This window comes from Toxotes jaculatrix, chromosome 10 (genome assembly GCF_017976425.1).
Source record: "Toxotes jaculatrix isolate fToxJac2 chromosome 10, fToxJac2.pri, whole genome shotgun sequence".
NCBI classification, from domain to species: Eukaryota; Metazoa; Chordata; class Actinopteri; family Toxotidae; genus Toxotes; species Toxotes jaculatrix.
Genome location: NC_054403.1, coordinates 17,136,302 through 17,161,696, shown reverse-complemented (window position 1 = coordinate 17,161,696; position 25,395 = coordinate 17,136,302). Strand labels below are relative to the sequence as shown.

Below are 25,395 nucleotides of genomic sequence, written 5' to 3'. Positions count from 1 at the left end.
GCGGGAAGCAGTAACGGTCGCAAACGTCCCTGCGCAGGCGCACTGACACTTCACACAACCGCAATAAGCAAACATGGCGGCGGCCGTCGACAGTGTTGTGAAAGTGTAAGTTTACCTTTATTTATTGTAAGAGTAAAACGATCAGCGACGCAGAGGTGGATGCACAGTCGATTAATCTTCATGTTACTGCAAAATGTAGAAGACTGTAAACATAGCATCCTCAATCTTGAATACAGTAACTGTCCCAAGAGAATAACGTTATCCATTGAGCTAAGGTTAGCTTGCTAGCTGCGGGACAATATAAATAAGGCGAACCCATTGTGGAGCTGTGTTTTAGCAACTGCTCATCCCTTACCGAGACATTTAGGGGTGTTTTTAAGGTGATGCTACACACAGTGTCACCTAACTGTTGCTGGTCAGATGAAGGAGAATTGATTTTTAAGTAAGCTGCCAGCTTGGCGGGCGCTTTGTTGTGGCGAGAGGCTTGCTAACAATCAACCTTTTGTTCTGATATCCCTCCGACGGTACGGTTAGTCTTAGATGTTCTAATGAAGTGTCCTGATAATAAACGAAGAGTCTGAACAGTCTGTGAACAGTACAATGAGTAATGCGACAAGTTGGTTCGAGAGAGAAGACGAAAATAAATAGTGTATTTGTGAAGAAGGGCACATAATCGTGTACCATAGTCATCATTCATTTTAATTAACGTTGCACCGAAGATGGCTGCCATATTATGTTAATGTCAAGAAACAACAAATTGCTGGCAGTGAGAATTATGAAATATGTGGTATAAGAACTGTGCAATATGCAAGCAAAGTACCAGTAGGTTGTCCAGTAGAGCCATGTGCAGTGATTACACTACTCCTTTGTGGTGCACTTCTACAAAGACCAGTTTGTGTGATTAGTAGTTTTGATTTTTGTGGTACTGTGTAGCTCTGCCAGCCATATAACCGTTAAATAAATTGACTGGGATGATATTATCTTATTCCAGATATGTTGACTGATAAGTCAGAATATTTTCGTGTAGAAATATTTTTTAGGTAAAAGCATTTTTGAAGTAAAAGTAAAGTATCGCTATGGCATAATTTGTTGATCAGAGATCACCTAAAAATAGAGATGGCCTGATCTAATTCTAAGGATCAGGCCCCGATCCGGGCATATATTTTGGATCGTTATGAGCTCAAATAACGCAGGTTTAAAATCCGATGCTTTCATGACACCTGCACTCTACCGTGCAGCCTCCTGCTGCATAAGCCAGTGAGAATTAACCTATGTGAATGTGAAATCGTATTTGGACACAGTGGTGCAGGAGTAAACGCAGACACTAAGGTATACTGATTCACTGAGCTCTGATGTTAAAAATTATCCACAAAGTAGTGTACAAAACATCCAGCGAGCAGCTTTTCATATTTGAGCTGGTGCTCAGAGCGGTGTTTGCTTTTACGGGTAAAGCGACAAACATCACAAGCAGTAATTCATATCTGCTGTCACTAATAATGTTAAGTTACCTCATGGCAAGTCAAAATTTTGTTGTCCCAGTTTAACTTTTATTCAGATCATTTCAATAATTTAAAAAGTAAAGTAAAAAGTATGGCAATACAGAGTGGATTAAATAAGTGTAAGAATGATAGATTTTATATGCATTCATAACGTGAATAACGTTGACTCACTGCTTGTCATTTACACTCTGTTTCTTTTATCCAGCAATGATTATTAACAGTCTATCCTGATCTGTGTTATTTGACCTGTCAGTGTCCAACTTCCTCATTTCAGGCTGGGAGAGCAGTATTACAGAGATGCCATGGAGCAGTGTCATAGTTACAACGCTCGTCTGTGTGCTGAGCGCAGCATCCTCATGCCTTTCCTGGACTCTCAGACTGGTGTAGCCCAATCCAACTGTTACATCTGGATGGAGAAGAGACACCGGAGCGCAGGTATATAGATAACTCAGTGTTGTCATTTGGTTGACTTTTGGTTCAGTTATATTATGATTATATTGTTAAATCAAAACATATAAACAAAATTTGTGATAAAAGTTCTTTTGTTGATCACACAAGTGGTTTTGTGTGATTTTAAAAAATATGCATGTATCTTTGCCATAGTGTGATGTATATCAATACTGGAAGAATAGTCTTATTAATAATACAAATATGCCACAGTAATTTGTAGTGTGCCGTCTGTGCAGAGAGCACACTTTACAAGGTACAGAAAGGTGTGCTGTTTTCAGAGTTACATGTTTCAAAGACAACTCCGAAAACAACTTCTCCTATTGGTTTTTCCATTTCTTTTGTTCTGTCTCTCATTAGGTGTAGCTCCAGGGCAGCTGTACACCTACCCAGCCCGTCGCTGGAGGAAGAAACGGCGTTCTCATCCCCCTGAGGACCCTCGATTGGCTTTCCCTCCTCTCAAAGCAGGTATTGCATTTGATGGAATAATGTTTCCCATCACAAAACAGTAAATTTAGTTAATATATTTAGTAAGTGTCTATTTATATTTAATGGTTGTGTATAGGAGCCTCTGTTGTCTTAATTAATTGGTTATGTATTTGTGTCCTTATCTGTGTTCATGTCATGCCAATGCATGCATTACTGTTGTGCTCTGTGTGTGTAGCAGATCTGGAGCTGGGCCTGAAGCGTGATGCACTGGGGACGGTGGATGGCAGCAGTCTTGAGGCCCTGCTGAAAGGGGAGCCCCTTGACAGGAGGAGCGGTGTGTCAGACCTCCGCGGCCCTGAGGATGACCCAGCCGCTGTGGAGCCTCCTGCGACTTCAACGACCACTCAGACATCCTCCGGGCGCATTCGCAAGGTCAGTTTGCCACCTAGGGCATGGTAAACAAAGCGAACCCTCTGTCCCTTTAAAATGATTTAATTTAACGTCCTAGGTCCTTTTTGTGTGACACTAGGGTATAGGAAATTTTTCTCTTTAACCCCTTAAGATTCCGACTGCCTGACGGCGGGCCGTCATGCTATTTCTGGGACATGTCTGTGTTTTATTGTACCTACATAACTACTACATTTAAGGTGGTGCACATGCAGCACATCATTTGAAAGCTGAAAGTCTTATCTTTTCAGAAATATATAGACCTTTACAAGATACAACAACAACTGTAGGTACAACTAAACCATCTTCTAAAAAACATCAAAGTAATAATGTCGTCGCTTATTGTTTTTATTTTTCCACTAGTCACCCTGCGGTTCAACACACAGGGCAACAACAACAAAAATGGTCTTGTTTTGTTGAGAAATGTCATCCAGTGGAAAAATACAATCAAAAACATGTTTTTAGGTGCATAAATGATCAAAAGTTGCAATCGTATCGTACAGACTCGAAAATAACTCAGTGTTATCATATATCCCACTATTTCTCCTTCTTTCTCCGTTTTGTCGCCTTTGTTTTGTGTTGAAAGTTGATCCTATGGAGCTTGATTTGTAGTCCCTGACCTCTGCTTTTGATTGACACCTCATGTGACCATCCAGGAAGATCTATGGCCTGCCCACAGCCATAAATAGCCAATGAGCGACTCTATCACATGAAAGTACATCCCCCTACTCTTACGCTTGTCGTTTTCGCCTATCATATCTTACACTGAATCTGATCTAATGGTCTTGTAGCCAGTGAAATTCCAGTCACGTAATAATGCCCATGTTTAGTTTCAATAGAATAATGAGCATTCAATGTGTTTTTTCTTCCATAACTTTATTTTAGTACTGTTAATAGTGAATATGGATATGGAATATGTTCCATATCCATATTCACTAAGTGTCACCTTTCGTTAGAGCCCTCATTGATGTCTGTATGTTGAAGCATTCAGGAGTTATACACTCTTTTTATCCTGGCGTGCCCAAGAACTATCCAAAGTGCCCAATTTGGACACTCTTGAGAACGCCTGGACATGTCCACTGAAAAACCTGTGCAAAACAGTCATTTTCTGTACAATTACTATGAAATTTGAACATGTAATGGGTAGGACTTCAGTCTAAAGAACTACTTTATCATCTAATCCATACCTACAAGCCCAGGTTATTTGAGAGATTAATTTTTACATAAAAAATCCAGGCGAGGAAAAGCAAAATTTTTTTTCTGTGTTTAATATTCTCTTACTCCATACCAGTTACAATTACAGTGCGCATATATATATATATATATATACACACACACACATACACATATACATATATATATATATATATATATGTATATATATATGTATATAGTATGTATGTATATATATGTAACAGATGACTGTTAAACAAAGTACAATTGAAGTATACATGTGTACGTTGAACTTTACATATGATAATAATGTTTTTTTCTCATTGGGTTACGGCTGCATTTAAAAATAAAATAGAGAAAATAAATAAGACAGACATTCTCTCTGTCTTCTCTTCCTTTCTCTGGCTCACATAACTTCCCTTTCCACCTGTCACTCACTTCTCATCTCTGTATTTAGAGTCGCGCTTTCACGCTCAAATTTGATTGGCTGAGCGGCGTCACATGGGATGGCTTAACTCGCATGCAATTGGTCTGTAAGGTCTGCTAAACAGATACCGTAAAGACTAGAAACGCTGTGCTGGTTAAAATATTAGCGCCCCGTCATGATGTAGAATCCCTCAATAATTTATTGATTGTAGGTCTGGGTCCGCATAGGACAGCGTCTGGGTCCGGACCGCGATCCGCGTGTTAGTGACATCTGTCCTAAGGGCTCAAGAACAGCTTTTAATTTAATTTGGGTATGTTTTTGACAGGCGTTTTTGGCAAATTTGGCAGGAATCTTAAATGGTTAAAGAACTCTCTTTTTAGGTTCAGAATGGCAGTCTGCAGAGGTTTTTCAACCCCAGTGTTTTAATTTCTTCATAAAGTTTAATTTTCTATGTCTATTCCACTGCAACAAACCTCCCTGGTCTTTTTACTTGAGCAACAGCTGAAATCGGTGTGTCATTTGGCTGTATTTCAGCCTTTTAGTCTGATTCATTCATTTGCTTAGCTCAGCAGCGATTGAGCATAGAGCTGCAGGGTCCATCCAGTTCTACCAGTGCCTCCTGTCATGACCTGGCTCAAAGGGTCACAACAAAAAGGGAGACCACACCATGTAAATGTTCAAATAAATACTTTATTTAACCAAATTAAACCAAATAAGACCAAGTTGAACCCAAATTAAGTAATCAAATTAAATATGTACATTATGGGATGTGGGAAATCAGTGGAGTCAGTGGTGTAAAATGTGCATGAGTGAAAAGTGTGAGTATGCAAGTGTTGAATGATGTAAAACAAAAGCAAAAGGTTAACTCAAAACAACATAATCAAACCAAACCAAACACGTGGTGTGCCTGTGGACAGAGAAAAGGAGAGAGTGAGCAATCAATTGCAGGGGCTTAAATAGACTCTCCACCAGAGCCCAGGTGTGTTGAGCCACTCAAGACACCTGCAACCAGGAGGAACAGACACACCCAGAAGATGACACACATGGGGCATCACACTCCTCTCATAAATATTCAGAGACTTGAAATCGTTTTTTTTTCAACCAGTAGAAGTAGTTAGGTCATGTCTGAATGCAGATAAACATCTTGGATGGAAGCTGGAAGGCAAATTCTCACCAATCATCAAACTCTCAGTTCCGGCTCAAAAGGAAAGAAGATTTCATACATTCAGTGCAATGCAACCTAATCCAGACCCTCTCACTGCAGAGAGTCCTGGACCACGACGACTACTTGGATGATCTGGATGATGAAGACTTTGAGGATGAGACTCCCAAGAGACGAGGCAAGAGCAAGTCCAAGGTGTGTGCCGTGTTTTATTCTGGGGGATGGGGGGGGTGAAAATACCACAGTGGTCAGTTTAATCACATTATAGCTGAGAGATGTTTTATGTCAGTACTGGATATTTTATGTCACAACTGGACTTCAAACAAGAAGTCCAGTTTCTTTCAGTCAACCCTTAGGATATGTCATTAACAGAAAACCTGTCTTACCTGATAGTCGGCAGTGTCATCGTAGCCATTCTGTTCTTCTGTTCTTGTTTTTTTCTAATGTTCTTTGTTGAATTGAAAAGTGTTATAACAAAATTGGGTTCTGCAGGGACGCAGTGACAAGAATGGCAAGAAGAAAACGGAGGCTGCAGCTGCAGCGCTGGAGGAGAGGGACAAACCTTACGCTTGTGACAGTGAGTAGTATCTACCTTTCTAATATCTGTGTGCGTGTCATGCATGTCAGCAAGATAGGCTTTCGCTTTTCCCCCTGAAAGACAGAAATAAGCCTTCTGCCATGCATGGTGTGACCTGAAAGACTCCATCAGGAACTAAAGTTTGACACCGTAGAAACTGGAAAAGTTACGCGACTGGATGCCTGGATGCGTTTTTTCTTTTTTTGTTTTTTTTTTTTGAGATGCCGCTCCGTGTGTGTGCTTTGTAACTTCTTGCTGGCCATAACTCACCGTGCAAATGCTCACCCCCGCTTTATGAGCTTGAAATAATTGTGAAAATGTGTGGAAAAAAAGAGCTTTTAAAAGATTTTTTAAAAAGGTGGTTTTGGGGTGACGAATGGCACGGTTTTGTGGTTTCACCTCGGGCCTTTTTGGGTGGTAGTTAGAATTAGCCACCATCACTAAAACACTTTTTTATGACCGTGTGTGTGTGTGTCAGTCTGTGGAAAGCGCTACAAGAACCGTCCTGGCCTGAGTTACCACTATACACACTCTCACCTGGCAGAGGAGGAGGGCGAGGACCGCGAGGAGATCGAGGCACCACCCACTCCTCGCCAGCCTGAGGAGCAGAAGAGTGAGTCACTCTCTAATGCTGAGAGAGAGACGGAGAGAGAGGGGAGGGAGGTTTGGTTGCATGCCATGTAGCATGTGTGTGTTTGTACGAGGGAAGTCTCTATCTCATTCTTTTTTTTTCCTCCGCTCTTTTCATTTTTTGATTTTCATGCTGAAACATACTTGCACAGTTGGGATCCCTGGCATTTTTTTTCAGCATATCATCCATCTTTTTTTGTTATTTTTTTCCCCCCAACATATCCATCGCATTGTTGTTGTTTTCTTTTGTGCACGCGACACCATGTTACCAATTATATTCAATTCAAGTGCGTTTTGTCAGTTGTCAAACATTCTTTAGTTTGGATCATGATTCAATTCATCATCATCCAGTTACTCATACATGAGGGTGTTGTTGGGAGACATGGCATAAACAGGTTTGTACTTTAAAGTTGAAAATATTTGATTTGTAAACTTGGTTATAATATAGTTAGACAGTGACTCTCCAGTTTTGATATGCTCATTGGGAAGAAGATAGAGGTATTTATTAAATGGTCTTCCTTGATAATGTGAAGTGACAGTTCTATTGTGCACTGAATTGTTTCTTCACTCACTTTCTTTCTCAGCTACTAAGAAGGGTCCTAACGGGCTGGCGCTGCCCAACGATTACTGTGACTTCTGTCTGGGTGACTCCACCTTAAACCAGAAGACTGGCCAATCAGAAGAGCTGGTATCCTGCTCAGACTGTGGACGCTCAGGTATGAAGTTGTCTTGTCACTTTTCAGTATTAATGAACTGTTCTCTAATTGGGTCCTTGATTTCAGACAGAAGCAGGTTCATCATTTTCAGCCAGTGACAGGTGTAATAAGCTGTAGCTAGTTAGATAATTAATAAATTAACCAATTAATCTGGCATAAGCTTCACGAGTTGGTTGAAACTTCTGTCTTTGGCTGACCGTTTATGATCTGTGTAGAAGGTAGTGAAGAAACAGCACGGGTCTTGTATTGAAGTGTAGATATTCAGAGCATTATAGTAGCTTATTAGGAAATTTTAAAGTATTTTGTTCTGACGTAATGCTGTTTAGCTGCTTAGCTGACACATTTGTTTGTCTTTTCAAACTGTGTTTTCACTTCAGATGTTCCTAGAGATAAGGCTTTTAGGATGACGACTAATCAATGTGTTTGACAAACATGGCAAGGTTATCTGGGGTAATGCTGGCTGGGGTTGCTGGACTGTAAACTTCCCCAAGTCTAAAAAAAAAAGAGTCAGATAACCTTAAAGCAGAGAAACACACTGGTTAATCCAGTCCTTGCACTTTTTCTGTTGTGATTTCCATTTTTTGGTTATTATTACTGATGTTCATCCCATGCCCTCTCCTTCCCTCAGGCCACCCTACATGCCTGCAGTTCACACCTGTGATGATGGCAGCAGTGAAGACCTACCGCTGGCAGTGCATTGAGTGCAAGTGCTGCAATGTTTGCGGCACCTCAGAGAATGACGTGAGCCCTTTTACAATATTCTCAGCAAATTTAATGTTGTAATGATGTTGTAGTCACAGGCTGCTGCTATATACACATGGTAGCATGTTAGCTACAAGTGATGGGAAAGATCAAGGTCAGATCCAGTGTCCTCTAGAAGAAATGTGTCATGGGGTCCAAAGCTTTAAAAACCTCAAAGTCAAGGACATGAATGTGACAGTATTTTCAGCACGACCCTCAGTCCAATTGGATAAACTAAATATTTCACTTCTGCCTCATGTCCGTCCCATATATGAGGTGTATGTGGGGTGTATGGTGAAAATGAGATGATGAATCATTATGGTAACTATCACTCGCACTGCACCTGTCAGCCAGAGTTTTCAGATGATCGTTGGTGGTAAATTTTCTCCTCCTGCCTAATCAGAAGACTGAACTCGTTGTTGTGTTTTTGTAGGATCAGCTGCTGTTCTGTGATGACTGTGACCGAGGCTACCACATGTACTGTTTAACTCCCCCCATGACTGAACCCCCTGAGGGTAAGCTGGTGGTTAACACTTTTCTGCAGAAGTAAACAGACTCGAAGGACACGTGCATGTTTGTTATATATCATTACTTTGTGCTACTTTAAGCAAGCTAATCCTGCTTTAAGTAAAAATGAAATAGCTATTGTATTTTTATATCCCCTTATTAAACAGACTCTGCTCAATAAACAATAGGCATGATCTTTAGATATGTACAAAGTGAAATTTCTGAAAATCTTCCGTATCTTCGGTCAGACCCATACACAGTTATCCAGGGCTGCAACTAACAGTTATTTATTAACTATTATTATCATTATTGATTAACTGTCAACAATTTATTTTTTATTTTTTTAGTCTATAAAATAGGAAGAAAATGACTGTTACAAGACTAGGTGATGTCTTCAGATGTCTTGTTTTTTGTCCAACCAACATTCCAGAAAAATATTTAATTTACAACATAATGAAATGGAAAAGAGCAGCAAAAGGTGACTTTAGGAGGAACATAAGGATTCAGGAGATCAAAGAGGTTTTAATGAGTCCTGTTATTTTCCTTAAATTAGATGGTGTGTTGTTTGCTGTGATGTTTACAGATGACAATTTCTGTTGCACAATCTTCTCTGAATGGATCAGTGATACTTGATGATGTATTTCTACACCCACGCCTCTTGACTTCTGTCTCACTGTACATTTATATTTTCCAGGGAGCTGGAGCTGCCACCTGTGCCTGGCTCTGCTGAAGGACAAAGCGTCCATATACCAGCAGAATCAGAGCTCTGCCCCCGAGTGACATCATATCAGTAAGTCCCACCCCCTCAGCAGCGGGACCCCCAACCCCGATCGAAAATGTCAGACCTCCTCTCAGTTCAGAGCTCCACGCTCTGTCCAGATGTAGCTGAGCCAGATCGCATATCAGCTTTAGAAGTTTTCATATCTACAGCATCAACAGGGGGACTCAAAACCAAAACAGACCTCAGATCAGTCAAAGTAGGGATCAAACATCACTACCAACCTGCCTGCGAAGTCCCTGAGGCTTGCTGTCAAACACATACATATTGTTGCATATACACAGAACAGACACACACTCACTCCTGGACTGTTAGACACACACACACTAGATGCAGAGACGGAGAGCATGCGGTTACCATAGTAACCGCTGTCTCCATGGGAGCTCCCGGATTAGCATCACATGCTAATTATCTGCACCCTGTCACACTCAAAGACACAGTGCGGACTGTTGAGACAACACATTTTTTTTTTCAGCCAAATTATCTATTTTTACTCCCTAAATGTGGGAAAAAGAAAACTTCACCACGTATATGGTCAAAGAAATTATTATAATTATTATTATTGTTATTGTTATTGTTCTAGTGGAGTTTTGTAGTGGCATTTATCTGTGTACTTTTGTCTGATCCATTGCATCGATTATCTTTTAAAGCGGTTTTCCCTGAGAGGAGCCGGTCAGTGCCAAGGTCCATCATCATCTGATGTACACACCAACAGTGACACACAGAGCTTTTCATAATCGCTCAAACCATCGTGTTTCATTTTAAATAAGCGGGACGAAGACTACGGCTTTGACTCGTTAAGCTGTTAGCACAAAATCTTTGGCCTTGCTACTTTAGGGTTGCATCAAATCCAACTTTTCATCACTGATTCTGTCACTGGACAGATGAGTTACTTTAACCAAACACTATACAACTGAGCATGTACTGTAGGTTGGGCTCATGAGATAAACACTTTTAGTATAATGTTATTTTTAATATTATTTCTCCATCAGACAGAGCTAACATTCTCTTATTTTGAAAAACCTAAGTTAGAAATTACTGTCATAGGGGAAACTGATAGCAGCTCCATATTTTAGTCCCACACGAAACAAGTAACCACGAGGTGCATCTGTTTCTCTAAGACGTTTTTGTGGTAGCTTTTTAGAAAGCGTTTGGCAGCAACGTCGTCCTTCACAAGTGATTGTAAAGAGCTGCTTTCGAACTGATGACACACATGACCATTAACAAACTGTAGCTGCTTTTATCATTTGTCACACTGAGGCAGATTTGCATGCAGACTGCACCTGTATGAATGCGCACACACTCACATCACAAGTATTTTTGTTGGGTTTTTTTTTTTTTTTTTTTTTTTACATTTTATATTACTGATAATCCGTTGGTATTGGGAGTTTTTCTAGTAGAATTTTGTAAAGTCTATCGTATAGCAAACACTTCAAGTATATAGCTCCTAATGCATTCTGTGTACTGTATTGACTTTTTCTATTTTTTGTTATGACTGTGACATGTTTGAATTTATTTGATTATTCTGATATGTCAAGCCTCCATTATGAGTATTTGTAAAATGATGTACTTTGTTGTACTATTTTTATTTTTTCATTTCTTTGGTATTGAAGCCAATTTAGCCTGACTGAAATAAAAATCACTTTGAATTACGGGTCCATTGCTATTGCTTTAAATACATAATTACTAGCACGTTTAAAGAGACATTAAAAGGACGTGTAATATATATTGCTATATAATTTGGTCAGCTGTGCTGTGAAGGATTTTGGTGTCCTCGAAAATACTGTGTTGCTTTTATAGTGAGGACTCGATTTGTGTCCCTTTAGTCCTGGTTGTTGGTGCAGGTGACCCACAAAACACCAGCTTCATACTTCATACTCACTTTGTCCAAGCTTTAAGCACATGGTCAAACTAACAGTAGAAAACTGCAACAGAGGAGCTATTATAAATGTAAAATGTTAGGAAAACAATAACAAACAAAAAAAAGCATACAATTTTGTCTTTGTAGTTTTCTTTAGAAATGGAATTCCCTTGGACTGAGATGATGACGCATATTGTACATTTTCCTGTTTACACAAAAGGGTAAAATTTGATTATTATTATTTTGTATACAGCAGAAACATTAGTTTAAGGCAGTTAGATATTAAATACACGGTCCAATAGAATTAATGTGTGGACCTACTGGGATTCCAGGGGTACAAGTGTGCATTCAGTGTGAGCTTTAACAGACCTCCTGTTTCAGCTGATTGTCCTTTAAGTGAATGAGCTGGCTGCTTAAACCCGCACTGATCTGTGTCCTGATTTCAGCACTCGGACAGCTCAAACAGCTGAGCGCTGAGGAGCTGTCCCTGGTTCTGAAAAGCTGCAGCTTAACAGCTTCAACTTGCCTCTGGCTACAGCACATTGGTCTCATGCAAATTTCTGCTGGAAACTGTTTATCTGAAAGGGCAGATGTACAATATTAAACATAAATCTTAAAAAGTGAAGAAATTTCCTGTTTTGGGCTACAACAATCATAATCCTGTGCGTTTGTGATAGTACCACTCACAATCTGGACCACACAGTGGTCCCGCAGTGTTTCAGTGATTAGCTCCTCTACTCCTGTTTAAGAAGTGTTTGTCCATGAATTGTTGTTGTTGATTTAATAAATGAGAAAATTTTGTGTTAAATATGCAGCTGTTTTCGGAGGTCAGTGAAGTGTTGAAGCTCAGATTGCTGTGAATTGATTCTTATGTTGCTCTAATTCTTGTCACATCAGTTAACTTTAACTGCAAGTAAAATAAATTTCAAAAGGATCAAGATCAGGTTCATTCATTTTCAGCAGCAGTTTTGCACGAGCATTTATCTGTTGCTTGTTAAAGGCAGAAGAGAAACGTCACGGAATTAAGCGTTTTTATTGCACTTAACAAACATACACTCAGTAACTCTCTCCAAACACAGACATTCCAAAACGTCTTGTAGCATACAGTCGCCTTTGTTCCAGCACGAAAACACAACCTCTCTGCTGTGAAGCTTTTAGGAAAAGGGGGGGCTTTCGTTATGAACAAGGCCAAGACAACAGTGGTTTAGTGCAATTCTCCGGAGCATGATGGTCAGCCATGCAAAACTATTTACAGCTACAGACACAAAGGCCAAGATGAAAACTTGACATTAAATTTTTCATAAAGTAACTGCACATACTGAGAAGCAACTACATAAACATACATATATAATCATTTGGTCGTTGAGGTTACTTGTGGCAGTCATAAAGTAATAATAAGTAAACTAACACACTTTGGGGTTCCTTATACAATATTCTTGGTTTCGGAATACAAATTCAGTAGTTTATAAATTTGTTGTGAGATATAGTGCATTATCAGTTGGGCTAGAGGTGTTCGGTACAAAACTATGTAAAATACTTGTTTATCAAAGGTAAACAATGTTGCTTTCAGGCAGCCGGTGTCATATTAACGCTGCTCAAACATACAGCTACTGTGAAATGAAATGAGAATTCATCGGTCCGTACATATGATTGAAAATAATGGCAGCAGTGAAAGTGGAAAACAAGTCAGACCACTTCTTTAAGTCTGAGTATTTGACCATACAGGGTTGTCCTTTTGTGTGGCTCTGTAAGTGTGTGTGGCTTTGTAAGTGCGTGTGTGAGGGTGTGTTTCCCCTACAGCCTCTCGAAGCCGACGGAGCAAAGGAGGAAGATGGCATACAGCAGCATGAGACTGAGTCCAAGCCTTCGGTCCAGTCTCCAGCGGTTCAGATGGACACAAAGGACCTGAGAAAGGACAGACAGAGAAAGATAGAGGCTCTGTTCTCTCTGCAGCCAAAATTCAATACAAGATAAAACTAAAAATTTTGACTTTTTTTGACCGATTTTGACGCCTTACTATAGTATGATGTTTTTTATGACATTTTGAGGTCAAAAAATTTTTGACTTTTTTTGGCCAATTTTGAAGCCTTACTATACTATGACGTTTTTTATGACATTTTGAGGTAAAAAAATGTTTTGACTTTTTTTGGCCGATATTGACACCTTACTATACTATGACGTTTTTGATGACATTTTGAGGTCAAAATTTTTTTTGACTTATTTTGGCCGATTTTGACGCCTTACTATACTATGACGTTTTTTATGACTTTTGGAGGTCAAAAAATTTTTTGACTTTTTTTGTCAGATTTTGACGCCTTACTATACTATGAAATTTTTGATGACTTTTGGAGGTCAAAGAAGATTTTGACTTTTTTTGTCCGATTTTGACGCCTTACTATACTATGACGTTTTTTATGACTTTTGGAGGTCAAAATTTTTTTTGACTTTCTTTGTCCGATTTTGACGCCTTACTATACTATGACGTTTTTTATGACATTTTGACGTCAAAAATTTTTTTGACTTTTTTTGTCCGATTTTGACGCCTTACTATACTATGACGTTTTTTATGACTTTTGGAGGTCAAAAAAAATTTTGACTTTTTTTGTCCGATTTTGACGCCTTACTATACTATGACGTATTTTATGACTTTTGGAGGTCAAAAAAAATTTTGACTTTTTTTGTCCGATTTTGACGCCTTACTATACTATGACGTTTTTTATGACTTTTGGAGGTCAAAAAAATTTTTGACTTTTTTTGTCCGATTTTGACGCCTTACTATACTATGACGTTTTTTATGACTTTTGGAGATCAAAAAAATTTTTGACTTTTTTTGACCGAAAAAAACGCCTTACTATACTATGACGTTTTTTATGACTTTTGGAGGTCGAAAAAATTTTTGACTTTTTTTGACCGAAAAAAACGCCTTACTATACTATGACGTTTTTTATGACATTTTGACGTCAAAAAATTTTTTGACTTTTTTCGGCCGAAAAAAACGCCTTACTATACTATGACTTCTTTTATGACATTTTGACGTCAAAAAATTTTTTGACTTTTTTCGGCCGAAAAAAACGCCTTACTATACTATGACGTTTTTTATGACTTTTGGAGGTCAAAAAAATTTTTGTCTTTTTTTGTCCGATTTTGACGCCTTACTATACTATGACGTTTTTTATGACTTTTGGAGATCAAAAAAATTTTTGACTTTTTTCGGCCAAAAAAAACGCCTTACTATACTATGACTTTTTTTATGACATTTTGACGTCAAAAAAAATTTTGACTTTCTTCGGCCGAAAAAAACGCCTTACTATACTATGACGTTTTTTATGACTTTTGGAGGTCAAAAAAATTTTTGACTTTTTTTGTCCGATTTTGACGCCTTACTATACTATGACGTTTTTTATGACTTTTGGAGATCAAAAAAATTTTTGACTTTTTTCGGCCAAAAAAAACGCCTTACTATACTATGACTTTTTTTATGACATTTTGACGTAAAATAAAATGTTGATTTTTTTCGGCCGAAAAAAACGCCTTACTATACTATGACGTTTTTTATGACTTTTGGAGGTCAAAAAATTTTTTGACTTTTTTTGTCCGATTTTGACGCCTTACTATACTATGACGTTTTTTATGACTTTTGGAGGTCGAAAAAATTTTTGACTTTTTTTGACCGAAAAAAAACGCCTTACTATACTATGACGTATTTTATGACTTTTGGAGGTCAAAAAATTTTTTGACTTTTTTTGTCCGATTTTGACGCCTTACTATACTATGACGTTTTTTATGACTTTTGGAGGTCAAAAAAATTTTTGACTTTTTTTGTCCGATTTTGACGCCTTCCTATACTTTGACGTTTTTTATGACTTTTGGAGGTCAAAAAAAATTTTGACATTTTTCGGCCGAAAAAAACGCCTTACTATACTATGACGTTTTTTATGACATTTTGACGTCAAAAAAATTTTTGACTTTTTTCGGCCGAAAAAAACGCCTTACTATACTATGACGTTTTTTATGACTTTTGGAGGTCAAAAAAATTTGTGACTTTTTTTGTCCGATTTTGACGCCTTACTATACTATGACGTTTTTTATGACTTTTGGAGGTCAAAAAAATTTTTGACTTTTTTTGTCCGATTTTGACGCCTTACTATACTATGACGTTTTTTATGACATTTTGACGTCAAAAAAATTTTTGACTGTTTTCGGCCGAAAAAAACGCCTTACTATACTATGACGTTTTTTATGACTTTTGGAGGTCAAAAAAAATTTTGACTTTTTTGTCCGATTTTGACGCCTTACTATACTATGACGTTTTTTATGACTTTTGGAGGTCGAAAAAATTTTTGACTTTTTTTGACCGAAAAAAACGCCTTACTATACTATGACTTTTTAACGTTAAAAAAATTTTTTGACTTTTTTCGGCTGAAAAAAAACGCCTTACTATACTATGACGTTTTTTATGACATTTTGACGTCAAAAAAATTTTTGATTTTTTTCGGCCGAAAAAAAACGCCTTACTATACTATGACGTTTTTTTATGACATTTTGACGTCAAAAAAATTTTTGACTTTTTTCGACTGAAAAAAACGCCTTACTATACTATGACGTTTTTTATGACTTTTGGAGGTCAAAAAAATTTTTGTCTTTTTTTGTCCGATTTTGACGCCTTACTATACTATGACGTTTTTTATGACTTTTGGAGGTCAAAAAAATTTTTGTCTTTTTTTGTCCGATTTTGACGCCTTACTATACTATGACGTTTTTTATGACTTTTGGAGATCAAAAAAATTTTTGACTTTTTTCGGCCAAAAAAAACGCCTTACTATACTATGACTTTTTAACGTTAAAAAAAATTTTTGACTTTTTTCGGCCGAAAAAAACGCCTTACTATACTATTACGTTTTTTATGACATTTTGACGTCAAAAAACTTTTTGACTTTTTTCGGCCGAAAAAAACGCCTTACTATACTATGACGTTTTTTATGACTTTTAGAGGTCAAAAAAATTTTTGACTTTTTTCGTCCGATTTTGACGCCTTACTATACTATGACATTTTTTATGACTTTTGGAGGTCAAAAAAATTTTTGACTTTTTTTGTCCGATTTTGACGCCTTACTATACTATGACGTTTTTTATGACTTTTGGAGGTCAAAAAAAATTTTGACATTTTTCGGCCGAAAAAAACGCCATACTATACTATGACGTTTTTTATGACTTTTGGAGGTCGAAAAATTTTTTGACTTTTTTTGACCGAAAAAAACGCCTTACTATACTATGACGTTTTTTATGACTTTTGGAGGTCGAAAAATTTTTTGACTTTTTTTGACCGAAAAAAACGCCTTACTATACTATGACGTTTTTTATGACATTTTGACGTCAAAAAATTTTTTGACTTTTTTTGTCCGATTTTGACGCCTTACTATACTATGACGTTTTTAATGACATTTTGACGTCAAAAAAAATTTAGACTTTTTTCGGCCGAAAAAAACGCCTTACTATACTATGACGTTTTTTATGACTTTTGGAGGTCAAAAAAAATTTTGACTTTTTTTGTCCGATTTTGACGCCTTACTATACTATGACGTTTTTTATGACTTTTGGAGGTCAAAAAAAATTTTGACATTTTTCGGCCGAAAAAAACGCCATACTATACTATGACGTTTTTTATGACTTTTGGAGGTCGAAAAATTTTTTGACTTTTTTTGACCGAAAAAAACGCCTTACTATACTATGACGTTTTTTATGACTTTTGGAGGTCGAAAAATTTTTTGACTTTTTTTGACCGAAAAAAACGCCTTACTATACTATGACGTTTTTTATGACATTTTGACGTCAAAAAATTTTTTGACTTTTTTTGTCCGATTTTGACGCCTTACTATACTATGACGTTTTTAATGACATTTTGACGTCAAAAAAAATTTAGACTTTTTTCGGCCGAAAAAAACGCCTTACTATACTATGACGTTTTTTATGACTTTTGGAGGTCAAAAAAAATTTTGACTTTTTTTGTCCGATTTTGACGCCTTACTATACTATGACGTTTTTTATGACTTTTGGAGGTCAAAAAAAATTTTGACATTTTTCGGCCGAAAAAAACGCCATACTATACTATGACGTTTTTTATGACTTTTGGAGGTCAAAAAAATTTTTGTCTTTCTTTGTCCGATTTTGACGCCTTACTATACTATGACTTTTTTATGACTTTTGGAGATCAAAAAAATTTTTGACTTTTTTTGTCCGATTTTGACGCCTTACTATACTATGACGTATTTTATGACTTTTGGAGGTCGAAAAAATTTTTGACTTTTTTTGACCGAAAAAAACGCCTTACTATACTATGACGTTTTTTATGACTTTTGGAGGTCGAAAAAATTTTTGACTTTTTTTGACCGAAAAAAACGCCTTACTATACTATGACGTTTTTTATGACTTTTAGAGGTCAAAAAAAATTTTGACTTTTTTTGTCCGATTTTGACGCCTTACTATACTATGACGTTTTTTATGACTTTTGGAGGTCAAAAAATTTTTTGACTTTTTTTGACCGAAAAAAACGCCTTACTATACTATGACGTTTTTTATGACTTTTGGAGGTCGAAAAAATTTTTGACTTTTTTTGACCGAAAAAAACGCCTTACTATACTATGACGTTTTTTATGACATTTTGACGTCAAAAAAATTTTTGACTTTTTTCGGCTGAAAAAAACGCCTTACTATACTATGACGTTTTTTATGACTTTTGGAGGTCAAAAAATTTTTGACTTTTTTTGACCGAAAAAAACGCCTTACTATACTATGACGTTTTTAATGACATTTTGACGTCAAAAAAAATTTAGACTTTTTTCGGCCGAAAAAAACGCCTTACTATACTATGACGTTTTTTATGACTTTTGGAGGTCAAAAAAAATTTTGACTTTTTTTGTCCGATTTTGACGCCTTACTATACTATGACGTTTTTTATGACTTTTGGAGGTCGAAAAAATTTTTGACTTTTTTTGACCGAAAAAAACGCCTTACTATACTATGACTTTTTAACGTTAAAAAAATTTTTTGACTTTTTTCGGCTGAAAAAAAACGCCTTACTATACTATGACGTTTTTTATGACATTTTGACGTCAAAAAATTTTTTGATTTTTTTCGGCCGAAAAAAACGCCTTACTATACTATGACGTTTTTTTATGACATTTTGACGTCAAAAAAATTTTTGACTTTTTTCGACTGAAAAAAACGCCTTACTATACTATGACGTTTTTTATGACTTTTAGAGGTCAAAAAAAATTTTGACTTTTTTTGTCCGATTTTGACGCCTTACTATACTATGACGTTTTTTATGACTTTTGGAGGTCAAAAAATTTTTTGACTTTTTTTGTCCGATTTTGACGCCTTACTATACTATGACGTTTTTTATGACATTTTGACGTCAAAAAAAATTTAGACTTTTTTCGGCCGAAAAAAACGCCTTACTATACTATGACGTTTTTTATGACTTTTGGAGGTCAAAAAAAATTTTGACTTTTTTTGTCCGATTTTGACGCCTTACTATACTATGACGTTTTTTATGACTTTTGGAGGTCAAAAAAAATTTTGACATTTTTCGGCCGAAAAAAACGCCATACTATACTATGACGTTTTTTATGACTTTTGGAGGTCAAAAAAATTTTTGTCTTTCTTTGTCCGATTTTGACGCCTTACTATACTATGACTTTTTTATGACTTTTGGAGATCAAAAAAATTTTTGACTTTTTTTGTCCGATTTTGACGCCTTACTATACTATGACGTTTTTTATGACTTTTGGAGGTCAAAAAAAATTTTGACATTTTTCGGCCGAAAAAAACGCCATACTATACTATGACGTTTTTTATGACTTTTGGAGGTCAAAAAAATTTTTGTCTTTCTTTGTCCGATTTTGACGCCTTACTATACTATGACTTTTTTATGACTTTTGGAGATCAAAAAAATTTTTGACTTTTTTTGTCCGATTTTGACGCCTTACTATACTATGACGTTTTTTATGACTTTTGGAGGTCGAAAAAATTTTTGACTTTTTTTGACCGAAAAAAACGCCTTACTATACTATGACGTTTTTTATGACTTTTGGAGGTCAAAAAAAATTTTGACATTTTTCGGCCGAAAAAAACGCCATACTATACTATGACGTTTTTTATGACTTTTGGAGGTCAAAAAAATTTTTGTCTTTCTTTGTCCGATTTTGACGCCTTACTATACTATGACTTTTTTATGACTTTTGGAGATCAAAAAAATTTTTGACTTTTTTTGTCCGATTTTGACGCCTTACTATACTATGACGTTTTTTATGACTTTTGGAGGTCGAACAAATTTTTGACTTTTTTTGACCGAAAAAAACGCCTTACTATACTATGACGTTTTTTATGACTTTTGGAGGTCGAAAAAACTTTTGACTTTTTTTGACCGAAAAAAACGCCTTACTATACTATGACGTTTTTTATAACATTTTGACGTCAAAAAATTTTTTGACTTTTTTCGGCCGAAAAAAACGCCTTACTATACTATGACGTTTTTTATGACTTTTAGAGGTCAAAAAAAATTTTGACTTTTTTTGTCCGATTTTGACGCCTTACTATACTATGACGTTTTTTATGACTTTTGGAGGTCAAAAAATTTTTTGACTTTTTTTGTCCGATTTTGACGCCTTACTATACTATGACGTTTTTTATGACTTTTGGAGGTCGAAAATATTTTTGACTTTTTTTGACCGAAAAAAAACGCCTTACTATACTATGACGTTTTTTTATGACATTTTGACGTCAAAAAAATTTTTGACTTTTTTCGGCTGAAAAAAACGCCTTACTATACTATGACGTTTTTTATGACTTTTGGAGGTCAAAAAATTTTTTGACTTTTTTTGTCCGATTTTGACGCCTTACTATACTATGACGTTTTTTATGACTTTTGAAGGTCAAAAAAAATTTTGACATTTTTCGGCCAAAAAAAACGCCTTACTATACTATGACGTTTTTTATGACTTTTGGAGGTCAAAAAAATTTTTGTGTTTTTTTGTCCGATTTTGACGCCTTACTATACTATGACGTTTTTTATGACTTTTGGAGATCAAAAAAATTTTTGACTTTTTTCGGCCGAAAAAAACGCCTTACTATACTATGACGTTTTTTATGACTTTTGGAGGTCGAAAAAATTTTTGACTTTTTTTGACCGAAAAAAACGCCTTACTATACTATGACGTTTTTTATGACTTTTGGAGGTCGAAAAAATTTTTGACTTTTTTTGACCGAAAAAAACGCCTTACTATACTATGACGTTTTTTATGACTTTTGGAGGTCAAAAAAAATTTTGACTTTTTTTGTCCGATTTTGACGCCTTACTATACTATGACGTTTTTTATGACATTTTGACGTCAAAAAAATTTTTGACTTTTTTCGGCCGAAAAAAACGCCTTACTATACTATGACGTTTTTTATGACTTTTAGAGGTCAAAAAAAATTTTGACTTTTTTTGTCCGATTTTGACGCCTTACTATATTATGACGTTTTTTATGACTTTTGGAGGTCAAAAAAAATTTTGACTTTTTTTGTCCGATTTTGACGTCTTACTATACTATGACGTTTTTTATGACATTTTGACGTCAAAAATTTTTTTGACTTTTTTTGTCCGATTTTGACGCCTTACTATACTATGACGTTTTTTATGACTTTTGGAGGTCAAAAAAATTTTTGACTTTTTTTGTCCGATTTTGACGCCTTACTATACTATGACGTTTTTTATGACTTTTGGAGGTCAAAAAAAATTTTGACTTTTTTTGTCCGATTTTGACGCCTTACTATACTATGACGTTTTTTATGACTTTTGGAGGTCAAAAAAAATTTTGACATTTTTCGGCCGAAAAAAACGCCATACTATACTATGACGTTTTTTATGACTTTTGGAGGTCGAAAAATTTTTTGACTTTTTTTGACCGAAAAAAACGCCTTACTATACTATGACGTTTTTTTATAACATTTTGACGTCAAAAATTTTTTTGACTTTTTTCGGCCGAAAAAAACGCCTTACTATACTATGACGTTTTTTATGACATTTTGACGTCAAAAAATTTTTTGACTTTTTTCGGCCGAAAAAAACGCCTTACTATACTATGACGTTTTTTATGACTTTTAGAGGTCAAAAAAAATTTTGACTTTTTTTGTCCGATTTTGACGCCTTACTATACTATGACTTTTTTATGACTTTTGGAGATCAAAAAAATTTTTGACTTTTTTCGGCCAAAAAAAACGCCTTACTATACTATGACGTTTTTTATGACATTTTGACGTCAGAAAAAATTTTGACTTTTTTCGGCCGAAAAAAACGCCTTACTATACTATGACTTTTTTTATGACATTTTGACGTCAAAAAAATTTTTGACTTTTTTCGGCCGAAAAAAACGCCTTACTATACTATGACGTTTTTTATGACTTTTGGAGGTCGAAAAAATTTTTGACTTTTTTTGACCGAAAAAAACGCCTTACTATACTATGACGTTTTTTATGACTTTTGGAGGTCGAAAAATTTTTTGACTTTTTTTGACCGAAAAAAACGCCTTACTATACTATGACGTTTTTTATGACATTTTGGAGGTCAAAAAAAATTTTGACATTTTTCGGCCGAAAAAAATGCCTTACTATACTATGACGTTTTTTATGACTTTTGGAGGTCAAAAAAATTTTTTTGTTTTTTTGTCCGATTTTGACGCCTTACTATACTATGACGTTTTTTATGACTTTTGGAGATCAAAAAAATTTTTGACTTTTTTCGGCCAAAAAAAACGCCTTACTATACTATGACTTTTTGACGTCAAAAAAAATTTTGACTTTTTTCGGCCGAAAAAAACGCCTTACTATACTATGACGTTTTTTATGACTTCTGGAGGTCAAAAAATTTTTTGACTTTTTTTGTCCGATTTTGACGCCTTACTATACTATGACTTTTTTATGACTTTTGGAGGTCGAAAAAATTTTTGACTTTTTTCGGCCGAAAAAAACGCCTTACTATACTATGACTTTTTTTATGACATTTTGACGTCAAAAAAAATTTTGACTTTTTTCGGCCGAAAAAAACGCCTTACTATACTATGACTTTTTTTATGACATTTTGACGTCAAAAAAAATTTTGACTTTTTTCGGCCGAAAAAAACGCCTTACTATACTATGACGTTTTTTATGACTTTTGGAGGTCGAAAAAATTTTTGACTTTTTTTGACCGAAAAAAACGCCTTACTATACTATGACGTTTTTTATGACATTTTGACGTCAAAAAATTTTTTGACTTTTTTCGGCCGAAAAAAACGCCTTACTATACTATGACGTTTTTTATGACATTTTGACGTCAAAAAATTTTTTGACTTTTTTCGGCCGAAAAAAACGCCTTACTATACTATGACGTTTTTTATGACTTTTAGAGGTCAAAAAAAATTTTGACTTTTTTTGTCCGATTTTGACGCCTTACTATACTATGACTTTTTTATGACTTTTGGAGATCAAAAAATTTTTTGACTTTTTTCGGCCAAAAAAAACGCCTTACTATACTATGACGTTTTTTATGACATTTTGACGTCAAAAAAAATTTTGACTTTTTTCGGCCGAAAAAAACGCCTTACTATACTATGACGTTTTTTATGACTTTTGGAGGTCGAAAAAATTTTTGACTTTTTTTGACCGAAAAAAACGCCTTACTATACTATGACGTTTTTTATGACTTTTGGAGGTCGAAAAATTTTTTGACTTTTTTTGACCGAAAAAAACGCCTTACTATACTATGACGTTTTTTATGACATTTTGACGTCAAAAATTTTTTTGACTTTTTTCGGCCGAAAAAAACGCCTTACTATACTATGACGTTTTTTATGACTTTTGGAGGTCAAAAAAAATTTTGACATTTTTCGGCCAAAAAAAATGCCTTACTATACTATGACGTTTTTTATGACTTTTGGAGGTCAAAAAAATTTTTTTGTTTTTTTGTCCGATTTTGACGCCTTACTATACTATGACGTTTTTTATGACTTTTGGAGATCAAAAAAATTTTTGACTTTTTTCGGCCAAAAAAAACGCCTTACTATACTATGACTTTTTGACGTCAAAAAAAATTTTGAATTTTTTCGGCCGAAAAAAACGCCTTACTATACTATGACGTTTTTTATGACTTCTGGAGGTCAAAAAATTTTTTGACTTTTTTTGACCCAAAAAAACGCCTTACTATACTATGACGTTTTTTATGACATTTTGACGTCAAAAAAATTTTTGACTTTTTTCGGCCGAAAAAAACGCCTTACTATACTATGACGTTTTTTATGACTTTTAGAGGTCAAAAAAATTTTTGACTTTTTTTGTCTGATTTTGACGCCTTACTATACTATGACGTTTTTTATGACATTTTGACGTCAAAAAATTTTTTGACTTTTTTCGGCCGAAAAAAACGCCTTACTATACTATGACGTTTTTTATGACTTTTAGAGGTCAAAAAAATTTTTGACTTTTTTTGTCCGATTTTGACGCCTTACTATACTATGACGTTTTTTATGACTTTTGGAGGTCGAAAAATTTTTTGACTTTTTTTGACCGAAAAAAACGCCTTACTATACTATGACGTTTTTTATGACTTTTTTCGGCCGAAAAAAACGCCTTACTATACTATGACGTTTTTTATGACTTTTGGAGGTCGAAAAAATTTTTGACTTTTTTTGACCCAAAAAAACGCCTTACTATACTATGACGTTTTTTATGACATTTTGACGTCAAAAAATTTTTTGACTTTTTTCGGCCGAAAAAAACGCCTTACTATACTATGACGTTTTTTATGACTTTTGGAGGTCGAAAAAATTTTTGACTTTTTTTGACCGAAAAAAACGCCTTACTATACTATGACGTTTTTTATGACTTTTGGAGGTCGAAAATTTTTTTGACTTTTTTTGACCGAAAAAAACGCCTTACTATACTATGACGTTTTTTATGACATTTTGACGTCAAAAAATTTTTTGACTTTTTTCGGCCGAAAAAACGCCTTACTATACTATGACGTTTTTTATGACTTTTAGAGGTCAAAAAAAATTTTGACTTTTTTTGTCCGATTTTGACGCCTTACTATACTATGACTTTTTTATGACTTTTGGAGATCAAAAAATTTTTTGACTTTTTTCGGCCAAAAAAAACGCCTTACTATACTATGACGTTTTTTATGACATTTTGACGTCAAAAAAAATTTTGACTTTTTTCGGCCGAAAAAAACGCCTTACTATACTATGACGTTTTTTATGACTTTTGGAGGTCGAAAAAATTTTTGACTTTTTTTGACCGAAAAAAACGCCTTACTATACTATGACGTTTTTTATGACTTTTGGAGGTCGAAAAATTTTTTGACTTTTTTTGACCGAAAAAAACGCCTTACTATACTATGACGTTTTTTATGACATTTTGACGTCAAAAAATTTTTTGACTTTTTTCGGCCGAAAAAAACGCCTTACTATACTATGACGTTTTTTATGACTTTTGGAGGTCAAAAAAAATTTTGACATTTTTCGGCCAAAAAAAATGCCTTACTATACTATGACGTTTTTTATGACTTTTGGAGGTCAAAAAAATTTTTTTGTTTTTTTGTCCGATTTTGACGCCTTACTATACTATGACGTTTTTTATGACTTTTGGAGATCAAAAAAATTTTTGACTTTTTTCGGCCAAAAAAAACGCCTTACTATACTATGACTTTTTGACGTCAAAAAAAATTTTGACTTTTTTCGGCCGAAAAAAACGCCTTACTATACTATGACGTTTTTTATGACTTCTGGAGGTCAAAAAATTTTTTGACTTTTTTTGTCTGATTTTGACGCCTTACTATACTATGACTTTTTTATGACTTTTGGAGGTCGAAAAAATTTTTGACTTTTTTTGACCCAAAAAAACGCCTTACTATACTATGACGTTTTTTATGACATTTTGACGTCAAAAAAATTTTTGACTTTTTTCGGCCGAAAAAAACGCCTT

At 35.2% G+C, this 25,395-nt stretch overlaps 2 protein-coding genes across 5 annotated transcripts in view; one reads left to right on the top strand and one right to left on the bottom strand.

The window, feature by feature from the left end:
* Nucleotides 1-43: 43 nt before the first annotated feature.
* Nucleotides 44-12,246, top strand: LOC121188547 (zinc finger protein ubi-d4-like). Of its 4 annotated transcripts, XM_041048355.1 has the most exons (12): nt 44-105; nt 1,774-1,934; nt 2,307-2,414; nt 2,611-2,807; nt 5,687-5,779; nt 6,077-6,161; nt 6,640-6,774; nt 7,376-7,507; nt 8,136-8,248; nt 8,682-8,763; nt 9,450-9,545; nt 10,184-12,246. In XM_041048355.1, exons 1-11 carry the CDS (start codon nt 74-76, stop codon nt 9,533-9,535), a joined length of 1,224 nt encoding a protein of 407 aa, XP_040904289.1. In that variant the 5' UTR covers nt 44-73; the 3' UTR covers nt 9,536-9,545; nt 10,184-12,246. The 4 variants fall into 4 exon arrangements, with proteins under 4 accessions (XP_040904289.1, XP_040904290.1, XP_040904288.1 ...); XM_041048356.1 differs by having other exon boundaries at nt 2,614-2,807; nt 9,450-12,245; XM_041048354.1 differs by having other exon boundaries at nt 9,450-12,244.
* A 207-nt stretch (nt 12,247-12,453) lies between these two features.
* The window catches only part of slc24a6a (solute carrier family 24 member 6a), a 42,421-nt gene continuing 29,479 nt past the window's right edge, over nt 12,454-25,395 (bottom strand). Inside the window, exon 17 of the mRNA XM_041048080.1 lies at nt 12,454-13,299. Within this exon, the coding sequence (XP_040904014.1) occupies nt 13,189-13,299 (111 nt within the window). The 3' untranslated portion in view covers nt 12,454-13,188. The remainder of the gene's footprint in view (nt 13,300-25,395) is intronic.